Source organism: Pseudopodoces humilis, chromosome 28 (assembly GCF_049639895.1).
Source record: "Pseudopodoces humilis isolate 2021_Gansu_Grassland_sample_001 chromosome 28, ASM4963989v1, whole genome shotgun sequence".
Lineage (NCBI taxonomy): Eukaryota > Metazoa > Chordata > Aves > Passeriformes > Paridae > Pseudopodoces > Pseudopodoces humilis.
The window spans coordinates 116262-127253 of NC_142227.1; the positions used below are offsets into that span (position 1 = coordinate 116262).

Here is a 10992-nt window from a genome sequence, read left to right on the forward strand (position 1 = left end):
TGCTGGAATACCATCCCTTGTTTCTGTCTTTCTGCCTGTGCCTACACTGGCACCCACATTGTAACAATGAACTGATGAAAAGCAGAGGGGGCATTTTGCTTTCTGACCACTAATTTTATGGTGCGTGGGTAGATTTTGCAGAGAATAGAGAAGTGAAAATTTGTTCAGAATTTGGTAAATAAATCAGGAATATCAGTACTTCCTGCTTTTATAAAGTTTTGTTCCACTTATCTACGTCTCACGTTAGAAAAGCTGAGCATACTCTGAGATTAGAGGCTACTACCTGGTGTAGATCGAACTGAAAAGAATCAGGCGAAGTACAACTGATTCAAAGAGGACTTTTTGGCTTTTATTACCTTCTGGACAAGCATGGCTGATGCTCCATCATCAAAACAGTCAAACTGCAACAAAATAGGAGAAAACATAGTTCTGGTCCACAAGATCCAAACTTCAAGAGGAAAATAAAGCTATGGAGAGTCACATTTTACAGGCATAATTAGAGCAAACACTTGGAAAAATAAAGTCAGCAGAAAGTGATTTGTCAACCAGTTACAGTTTTAATATAAAAAGTTTTAGTCCAGTCATAAGCTTAACTGTTCAAATGAAAATGAGTAGTGGAACCGAAATCTTGAACAAGATGCTTTTGTTTCAACATCAAGCTCGTTGGGTGACAAACAGAGTCAGAATACACCTGTCCACACCCAGAGTTGCTGAAAATGGTGTCTGGTTGTTGCTGAACGCCACCAGACATTAGATTTCCTGAGGCATATCTTCTGCGCTGTCACAGCAGCTGCAGCTTGGGGGAGTTTAGCTGATTTTTGGCTAATTGTACACAGGTGTATCTATATACAGTCTACAAGGATTCAGTGAGGACAGTGAATGAAAGACCTTCTCACTCTTTCTGGACACTCCTGGACTCTCCCATCAGTGGAGAATTTTGCACACAGTGTATTATCACATCACATCACATAGATATTTAGGTTTTGATGGTTTAAGTTTAGCACCTCTCAACTGTACTAAATTCAACCCAAAACATCCTAAAAGCTGTGTAAAGAAAATACTGATAATCGTCACAATTTTCCCAGAAAAAACCCTCACCAAAATGCAAAATAACTATGTGCCTATGTAACCCTATGTACACCCATGCCAATTGTAGCTTCTCAGAAAAAAATGAAATGGCATGTAAAAAAAATAACACCTTTAAGAATAACATTGTGAACTGTTATTCATTCTGCCAGGAAGATACAGTAATAGCTGCTTAGAAGGAGAAAAGACTGAGAAAGAAAACATTTCTCCTTAGGGCAAATGAAGTTAAATAATTCTAGCAAACTATAGCAAGAAGGGGAAGTATTTGCCCTAAATTAACACAAAAGGCAAGCTGGAAGAAAGATGGCAACTGTATTTTCGTCAACCTCTTAATAAGAGTAACTTCCAGGAAGAGCTTGGAGTATAGGGTTATCTGGAAAAATAGTAATAAACTCCCAATCTTCCTACCAAATTACATCACCTCTAGAAGTGTTTTGGTCTTTTAATACCTAACCTAAGGCTTTATGCCTACATATTACAATTGAGAACTTGCTTGATGAACAGAAATTTAAAAGATTCTGTTGAATACTGGTCAGTTGGCAGAGGGTTTCCAGGCCCTGGGGTGGTTGGAACGCTTTCATCTGCACTTTGACTGACTGAAGCCAGCAATCCTGCTTCCAGAGACTCTCTCACAGACATTTACTCCTGTCATCTCTTGCTCTCAGTTAACTTAGTCTTTAACAAACCCCTATTTTTGTTTCCAAACCTTTCACTTGAAGTTGTTCTCTCAGATTAATTCCTTTGAAACCATGCAAAAAAACCTATCAGTATGTTTTAACTTCAGATAACTTCAACTCATATTCTGCAATTTTTTTTAAGTTAACAGAGCTATGAATGAGTTAAGGCACCCAACTGCCCAGAAAAAAAAAAAATACCTTGGGCTAAATACAACAAAGTGTTTACCAGTCATTTAATTGCACAATCATCTCCCTAATTTGTAGCACAATGCTGCCAATGTCTTTAGGGATCCTAAGATACATACACTAGAAACTCTGCGACTGTAATGGACAAGGCATTGACAAGACATTCCCAAGGTTCATTTTGGATTCCTGGCTCCTCAATGTAACTGCTACTCCTAATGTAATTAGCATTTAGCAGCAAGATCAGCATGTTCTATCAATGAAATAAATATTCACACAATCAATACTAATGGTTCAAAAGCTCAAACACATTATTGAAATCAATAAATTTCTGATCTTTCTTCTGTCAATCCAAGATTGCAGAAACGAGACCCTTGGCAACAACATTCACAGCTCTCAGACCACAGAAGCTTCTGCAAATGCATTCCAGGCCTGAAGGTTTGTTGTCTGTGGTGCCTGTGAGGTGTTTTACTGTGTTCGGAGCTGATAGTCTGTAAAGGGGAAAAAAACAACAAAAACCTAATTTTAGTAATTTGTCTCATTAAAAGGAGTAAAGCAGAGCAGCAAGTTGGGATAAAGTGATAAAATGCATTCTTATATAAATATATATTAATGCAAGAATATGCAAATATCAATAAAACACTGAGAGGGGGAATAGCCTTCAACTGAAGGAGGGAAGGGTTAGATGGGATATTAGGAATAAATTCTTTTCTGTGAGAGGGGTGAGGTCCTGGCACAGGCTGCCCAGGGAAGCCATGGATGCTCCTTCCCTAGAAGTGTCCAAGGCTGGGTTGGATGGGGCTGGGAGCAGCCTGAAATAGTGGAAGGTGTCCTTGCCCATGGCAGAGGTGGAACTGGATGAGCTTTAAGGTCCCTTCCCACCCAAACCAGTCCGAGATTCAACAATTCTATAAAATAATCTTTGTTTAGAATGACAATGAGAATGAGCTCTAAAGAGATAAAGGCAATTATGGGCAGTCATGCTTAAATGCCAGAAAAAAATTAATTAGAAAAACAAAAACAAATAAACAAACAAAAAACCCCACAGAACACAAAAAACCCAAAATGACACCACCATCACAGCAACAAAAAACCCCAAGGGAACCAAACCCCACCAATTTTGCTTGCTAAAAACCTAGTATTTTGTACTAGACAGTGTTTTATACATTTTAAAGCTGGCAGAATGGTATGTGTGAGCATACTGCTAATGATGTTTGTTCTTAAATTTACCAAATTCCAGCTCAATTAGAAAATACTTGAACAGCATTACCACTCTACCCCATTGGGTCTTTCACTAGGACACCAAAAAGGGCACTAGAAAAGAAACAGTGTAGCTTAATCTAATGTGTATCTGAACCAGAGAGTTCCACGCTCAAAAATATGAGCTTCAATTTGTAGGTGTATTCTGGAGAAACAAAATATTCCCTTCCTCTCACCTCCATTCTGGGTGATGTATCGGACCCAGGGCAAAGCCTGGTAGCCACTCTTCTCAATTATCTTTAAGTAACGCACCTGGAAAGAAAGATCTGTAAGATATAGTCTCCCATGTTGACCAAGTAGCATTTAGCAAAAAGAAAAGCAAAAAACCCTGCACCTTTATGGGTAAAAATCTGTCTTATGGATAAAACTTAACAGGAATCATCAAGATGAGAGACACCTCACAAGTTAGAGACCAGCATGTGAATTTATCAGTATTTCTGTTTTCAGTCACTAACCTGGATTCCTGAAGTAGTGAAATACGGAATCTCAAACTTTACGCTAATGGGAGGTTTTCCTTCCTTGTCTTCAGCTTCAACACTTGGAAGTCCAAAGTGAGCTCTCATCAGGTATTCTTTTCCACCCTACCCAAAAAGGGAATTTTTTTTTTCTTAAACAAAAAAGTAATAAAAAATTGCTATGATACAAGTAGTTTTCTTAACATCAAACTGCTGAACTCCACTATTTATTCCAGCTCTTCTCCAGGGCTTCAAAGGGACATGTTTTTATTTCAAAAATCCTTTTTTTTAAAAAAAAAATATGTGGATCCAGCCTAAGGCATAATTAATTTTCTTCCAGCATCATACTTAAAAATTCAGGTTAAATAGTGACACACAGCTGCACTATCACACCATTAGCATAGGATTGAGCTCATGGAACCACCCAAGAAGTAGAGCCTGACAAAACTCAAACAGCTGCTGCTAAAGCCAGGCCAAGGATTACACCACCCAGAGACATCACTCAAAAATCTGCTCTCTACCCAGGTTCTGAAAAAAATAACCAAGTGAAACAAATACAAACAACATCCATTAGCAAGTTCCAATCTTTCATCCATGGAAAAAGAGCAAGAGTCCACTGCTAATTGTCTGATAGGAACAGAATTTGCTTTAGGCAGAGTCTAAATGTGAATGAAATATTAGTAAGTAATTATTACACTCTTGAGTGGTAAGAGTAAAAAAATAACACTTACTGGAAAAGATTTAATGGACCAGACAATTTCACTGTTCTCTGGAACCCATTTGACACTTCCAACAGTGGTTTTAAACTTTGGCGAGTCTGCATCATTTGGAACTGGGATGTGAATCTCCACATTGTTGGCAGTTGATCTACGCTTAAATTGACTCTTTGCCTAAAGAAGACAAAAAATAATGCAGAAAATCAGGGTCTAACTACTTCCAAAATGCTGTCAAGTTCAGAGAGCTGTGAGACGCATAGCTCCCCTGCACCCCAATCTGCAACCTGAGAACCAGAATTGAAACTGAGATCCTAATTTACAAATGAAGTCTTCAAAAGTATCTAAGTCCCACAGAAATACTGAATACTTCTACAAAAATGCATAGACTTCTCATCAAGCTTTGAAAACAAACAAAAGAAGACTAAAATTAGCCATAATTATTTAAGGATGTCTGACCTTGATCATGTACTCAATGCGGCTGTGGGAATGTTTCTCAATCACAGACTCAATCCAGATCAGGGGTTTTACCTGGTGGGGAAAAAATCACATCACAGCTCTGAGTTTTATTCTCACAAAGTCACTAAAATGTTGCTTTCCCATAAAACTACACTCAGTAAAACCACACAGAAAATGCAGTCTGGGGTGTTCAAAATGACAGAACTGTGGTTTTATAAGAAATAATTATTCAAATGAGCAAGCATTGCTATACCAATGAGCAAACGTACAAGAATTATAGGCTTAAAAATGTATGTCTCAGATTAATCCCTAATAACAAATACTTGCATTAGAAAATATTTGGTAGTTTAACATACTAGGGACTGAACTATTTCTTTGCTATAGACCTTCTCTAGACCGAATTTTTTGACTTTTCTGAAATGAAGGCCATCTTTAACACCATGGTTGGCATACTCCAATAAAACTAAGTGACATAAACACTGTTGTTAACAAGTACAATGAATTGTTACACTGACATTATGTAATTAGATTAAAAACATAGGCACAGTATTTCAAAAACAGTTTCAACAGCAGTTGACAATACAGAGACTTATTGCAAAGTCTAAACTTTCTTCATTGTCCACGAGCAAGCACCAAGTTTTGCTATTAACAGTTGACTTGAAAACCCATGTGTTGCCCATGTTTTAAGAAAAAAAAAAATGGAAGGGAAAGCCATTGTGGCTACAATCTAAACCATTCTCATTTTAAAAAGGTAAACATCCAGACTCACGTGGGTATTGAGACGATAAGACATGAGCTCAAACTCTCCATCAGGTGGAATGAAGGAGATTGTCCTGTCATTCTCAAAGCGAGAGAGACGAACACACTGGTGAAACTTCACATCTTCCAGTTCTACTGATTTACTTTTCCCACCTAGTAGAAAACACACAGGTCACACAAACTGTGGACAAGTCTCACCACAGCACAGCTGCTGCCTGCTGAGAGTCCCCCCTTTTAGCCAACTTTCCAGGATTGGGGCAGCAACTGTCCCCCTGTGCTGGGCACTGCTGAGACACCTCAAATCCTGGGATCAGTTTTGGGCCCCTCACAACAAGGAAAACATTGAGGGGCTGAAGAGTGTCCAGAAAAGGAAATGGAGCTGAGGAAGGGGCTGGAGCACTAGGAGCAGCTGAGGGAACTGTGGGGACTCAGCCCGGAGAAGAGGGGGCTCAGGGGGAGCCTTCTCACTCTCCACAACTCCCTGGCAGGTGGATGGAGCCAGGTGAGGGTCAGGCTCTGCTCCCAGGACAAGAGAAAATGGCCTCAAATTGTACCACTGGAGGTTTCAGTTATATTTTGGGAAAATTTCTTCACTGAAAGGATGGCCATGCACTGGCACAGGTTGCCCTAGGCACTGGTGGGGTCACAACCCCTGGAAGTGTTCAAAAGGACTGTGGATGTGGCACCTGGGGACATGGGTTAGTGGTGAACACGGTGGTTGGACCTCATGATTTTAGAGGGCTTTTCCATCCTTCATGATTCTGTGATTACAATGCTACCCAAGTATCCCAAAACTCAAGACTCCAGACAGCATCTGTCATGATTATCACGATACTGCAGCACTCACGGCCTGTATTATCAAAGAGAACTTTGTCATTCAACCCAAGGCGCAGCTCTGGCATTCCTGAGAGGAAGACTCTCATTTTAATGGATCCAACTATCTCACTCCGTAATACGTTTCCATTGGCACTGACCTGAACAAAGATGAAGAGGAAGGTAAGACATCTCTGATGTGGTGAGTTGTGACATCAAGAAACACTCCCACCCTATCCCTACACCCTGAGTCTTGCTTTTGAGGAATTGATCCAGTAGAGTGAACTAGATCAGGGACATGAAGGGACACAGAGGAAGAAAGGACATATCCAAAAATCAGCAATACACACACTTAAAGCGTTATTTGTATGGGATTTCCTTGGGGGAACTTAATGATTACAATGCTTTGAGTGCCACAGCACACCATCCACAGTCAGACTTTTTCATTGCAGGTTTTCATACAAAAAGCCCCTTTTTAAGCCTTCCTACTACAATTCTCACACAGAAGTACAAGATACCCACCAAAAGGTTAACGGACTCTATGACATCCAGGAACACTTCGTTTTTCCTGTATTTTATCCCTTCTGATCTCCATGAAACAGCGTTTGTAACAGTGGCAGGTGGGCGTGGGGCTCCAGTTTCAAGTTTGTGGCCTTCCTGAGTGATGTACCTTCACAACCACAGAATTGGCATGGATAAAAAGAAAATTAATATTTTTGATAATTAGAACACACCAAAGCATTTGTTTGCCTATGGAAAAAGGCTCAAAACATTCCAAGGGCTTTGCCGCTCTAAGTGATGCAGAGTGATACTTACTCTTGTAAAATTTTGCTATCAGTGGTTTGTGGATAACCAAAATCCATAAGCTCATCTAACAACTCATAAATAATAACAAAATTATCCCTAATGCTCTCTTCTTCCAACTCCTTGAAATATTCAGAAAAAACCTGAAATGCAACAACAGGAGGGAGAGGGAAAAGAAGGACATTAACTACGGAAGCACAGCACATACAGAAGGTATTCTTGCATCTAAAATCATCTAAATCTTCTAAAGTTCCAACCTAAACCCCATACTTCCCAAATGGCATTCTGCTCAGATCAGCCCCAGGAAATCCACCACAATTAAAACAGATACAGAGAATTCTAGAAAAAACTATTATGAAAAATATTTGATCTGGAGAAAATATTTTTCACACTAGATACAGATGAACCAAACACAGGACTTGTGTGAGGCACGACACATAGATTCACACCAATTCACAATCTCCTCCAGGTGCTCAGGTCTTGTATAACTCCTTACAGCACTGTGCCCCATCCTCTGCCTACACAGCTACAACATATCAGTGCCCTTATTAGTGTTTAAGAAGATAGCTCTACAAAATAATCAAATATAAAGTAAAAATTCTATTATTGAAATTCTTAAAAATGTGACAGCTCTATGCACTTCTATTGAAACAGAAAAGAACACAAAGGTTACTTCTGAAATATACTCACCTGAACTACTTTATATAAAAATGAAAACACCAGTGATACACAAGCATTTTTCTTAGAAGTTGCAACAACTGATAAAGGATGTTCAGGAGTGTGCATTTAAAAAAAGTTTACTAAGTGCATTTTAAAAAATCTGATTTTAGGCAATTAGAGTTGCCTAGAAGAATCATGCACTAACTTTTAACTAGAGTAAAATTCATAAAAACACTTCTCTGGACCTTATGCTGCTGGTGCATATTACACTACGTAAAGCAGAAAAAAAAATTTATTTAATATAATGAGCTTTACTGATTATGTCCTCTTTATGCCATTTCACCCATGCTCCAACTTGCATTTTGACATTATTAAAAAAAACCCAAACAAACAGCAACCCTTGGCATGTCAACACATCTGTAGCATAAAGGATACGGTACAGGTTGTTATGTTTAATCCACATGAAACGAACTCCTCCATGTGCTAAAATAGGAGAAAGCGTCCCCTCTTCTTCCTTTTCCATAAGGATTGGCATAAAATGTTCCACCTCTGACATGTCCACATCTCCACGATAATTCCGACAGATAAGAACCTATAAAGAAAGCAACCAAATCCTTGTATTTTCTCTTTAACTTATTTTTTCTCTTTAACGAGGCCGTTATCATGCAAGACATGCAAATGCCTGAAAGGCCCCTTTAAAGTCATCCAGCTTTCCTCCAGCCTCTCTGCATTTGTAAGTGCAAATCTCAATGCCAAAATACTCTGCCGATTAGAACGCAAATAACCGTATTTAATTGCAAAGTCATGTATTAGTATTTTCCAGACCTATCCTTCCCCTGTTATTGCTCACGCTCTAACAATGATTTTAGGATAGGAATATACGCAACTCCCCTGAGGCAAAGCAGCTACAAAAAGGGTAGAGATTAATCACCCCAGGGATGCCGCTCCACTCAACATCTCTACCGGCGAGGGGCTACAGGCGACAACTCCCCTGTCCCCGCTCGGCTAATCCAGGGCTGACAGCGAGGCGGTGCCGGTGAAGGTAACGCGGCCCCCGAAACCTTCAGAGAGGCGCGGAAGCCCCAGCTCCGCGCCCGCCCCGCCGACCCCCCCGCGGCCGGGCCTCACCTTTCCCTTCAGGTCCAGGACATAGACAGCGCTGGCCGACATCGCCGCGGCCGGGCCGCGTCCCCCCCGCCTTCCGCTTCCGCGGGAAGTGACGTCACGAGCCGGAACCGGCGGCTGCGCGCAGCGATACGTGCGGTGCGGCGGAAGGACACGGCGAGCAGACCCCAGTTAAATAGTCCCGCCGTGCTTTTTCCCCCAGGACCGTCCCGGTAGCGCTGGCACGGCCCGTCCAGGGTGAGGTGGGGCGCCGGGCACACGCTAAGCACCCAGGGCTCAATGGCGCCCGCGGCGGAACCTGATTCGGGTTAAGAACAATATTCCGATTTAAGCGGCGCGTTAGGGTTTCGAACATCAAATACACGTCATCCCTCAGAGGGGTTAAGAATCGTAAAGGCGGGTTTGGCGCTTTCAAAACTCCACACACAAACTTTGCTCAGCTCACTGCCCCGATTTTATACGTATATCAGCGCCAAAAAAGGGATGAAGGCAGCGTTTTAATAAGTTACATCGAAGTTACAAGTTGCAGCAGACCACTCTGAAAGAGCTCAAGATAGAAATTATACTGTTTTCCACAACAACCGGATTCAGTACCCGGTGCACAGCAAGACAGTCATTATACACTCGAGAGACACACTGATTATTTATTTCAGAGTTGCACAAGCCTGGGTGCTCGGCGGGATACCAGAAATCCAGCACATCAGCTATCAAAACTTGGACATAGAGCTTGTTGGCTGCTATTTCATGTATTAGACCTCTCCTCTTGCTCATTAGGATTCAAAGTATACAGAGATCAAATATCAAAGAACATCCTTTTGTAAGACTATTTTATATATTTCACGTTTTGCAGCATGGCCTCTGACAGAATTTGATAGAAAGTAATTGTACAATTCACATAACTTAGAAGAGAAACTTAAATGTGAGACTGTCAGACTCTTCCCTTTAAAATGGGAGAACTGTTAAAACCAAAGAAATAAAGGAATGTTTTCCATCTGGCTCACAGTAATTAATCTCACTATAAACACGAAAAAAACAACCCTCTGCATCGACGTAATCCAGAGCTCCTCAGCGCAGAGGAGACATTGCTGGATGTCCGGTTTTGAAAAACAAGACTATAAAATAAGACAGTATAAAGTCATAAAAGCTCAGAAGATGTATTAGACAATATGGAGAAAAGACATTTTCATGGCAACCGTGCTTGATACAAACAAAACACAACTCCCGCTCCAGAGCCGTGAAAAGCAGCCCGGTCATTTAGTCCAGCTGACTTTGGGAATGTCGTAATGCTCAGTCAGAGTATCCAAGTGCCTGTTGAAGTCCTGGGGGAGGGAAAGAGAAAGAAAACGGGTGCTGACATCACCAAGTTGAACCATAAGACTCCTGCGTCTCTGACTGTGTTTCATAAGGTGAAACAGTTTCTTCAACCCAACAATAAACACACGCTGGCCTGAGGAACTCGGGAAGTTTGTTTTGAAGTTTTGCTCACCTCCACTCGCTGCTTGTGGGTTTTCGACGCTTTCTTCAGGATCCGTTCCATTTGCTGCAGGAGACACAGAAGGGCCGGTTACTCCCGGCACTCGCAGCCCCCTCAGCGGCCGCGCCCGAGGGGAGACTGGGTTTTTTAAAGCCTTACCCGCTTCTCCTGCATCTTCTCGTAGGCCACCTGCGCCGGAGTCCGCTTGTCCAGCCCACGCTTCTTCTCCTCCTCTTGCTTCTTGCTGCTCACGATCTGCTCCAGGATCTGGGCCTTGTCTTTCGCCTTCTTCTTCTTCCTGCGGGAGCACCCGGTCAGCGCTCAACCCCGGGCTATGTGTCCCCTCCTTACCGCCCCCCGTTCTCCCCCGGTTCCCCCCGACCCCACTCACCGCTTGCCGGCCCCCAGGGCTCCCCCGCTGCCCTTGAGCCGCAGTGGACCGCGCTGCACCGCCTCGTAATCCGCCATGGCGGAACGGCCCCGCCCGCGACCCCTGCCGGCACCGCCGCAGCAGCGCGGCCGGA

The 10992-nt window shown here is 42.1% G+C and overlaps 2 protein-coding genes across 2 annotated transcripts; both read right to left on the reverse strand.

Moving 5' to 3' along the window:
- Nucleotides 1-327: 327 nt before the first annotated feature.
- On the reverse strand, nucleotides 328-9475 carry AP1M1 (adaptor related protein complex 1 subunit mu 1). Its single transcript, XM_005531604.3, has 12 exons — nucleotides 8998-9475; nucleotides 8305-8461; nucleotides 7900-7967; nucleotides 7222-7352; nucleotides 6928-7075; nucleotides 6440-6566; nucleotides 5603-5745; nucleotides 4834-4905; nucleotides 4393-4551; nucleotides 3662-3787; nucleotides 3383-3458; nucleotides 328-2437 (listed from the first exon to the last, which is right to left on the reverse strand). The coding sequence occupies exons 1-12, from the start codon at nucleotides 9037-9039 to the stop codon at nucleotides 2415-2417; spliced, it is 1272 nt and encodes a 423-aa protein (XP_005531661.1). The 5' UTR covers nucleotides 9040-9475; the 3' UTR covers nucleotides 328-2414.
- Nucleotides 9476-9610: 135 nt separating this feature from the next.
- FAM32A (family with sequence similarity 32 member A) lies at nucleotides 9611-10987 on the reverse strand. The gene is made up of 4 exons (XM_005531605.3): nucleotides 10860-10987; nucleotides 10628-10766; nucleotides 10481-10534; nucleotides 9611-10313 (listed from the first exon to the last, which is right to left on the reverse strand). Exons 1-4 carry the CDS (start codon nucleotides 10934-10936, stop codon nucleotides 10245-10247), a joined length of 339 nt encoding a protein of 112 aa, XP_005531662.1. The 5' UTR covers nucleotides 10937-10987; the 3' UTR covers nucleotides 9611-10244.
- Nucleotides 10988-10992: the final 5 nt, after the last annotated feature.

Coding starts and splice junctions, on each gene's coding strand:
- FAM32A (XM_005531605.3), bottom strand. CDS start 10,936: ATGGCGGATTACGAGGCGGTGCAGCGCGGTCCACTGCGGCTCAAGGGC. Junction 10,767..10,859: donor GCCCTGGGGGCCGGCAAGCG/GTGAGTGGGGTC, acceptor GTGCTCCCGCAG/GAAGAAGAAGAAGGCGAAAG. Junction 10,535..10,627: donor AGAAGATGCAGGAGAAGCGG/GTAAGGCTTTAA, acceptor TGTCTCCTGCAG/CAAATGGAACGGATCCTGAA.
- AP1M1 (XM_005531604.3), bottom strand. CDS start 9,039: ATGTCGGCCAGCGCTGTCTATGTCCTGGACCTGAAGGGAAAG. Junction 8,462..8,997: donor TCCTGGACCTGAAGGGAAAG/GTGAGGCCCGGC, acceptor CTTTCTTTATAG/GTTCTTATCTGTCGGAATTA. Junction 7,353..7,899: donor TTTTATATAAAGTAGTTCAG/GTGAGTATATTT, acceptor GTTGCATTTCAG/GTTTTTTCTGAATATTTCAA.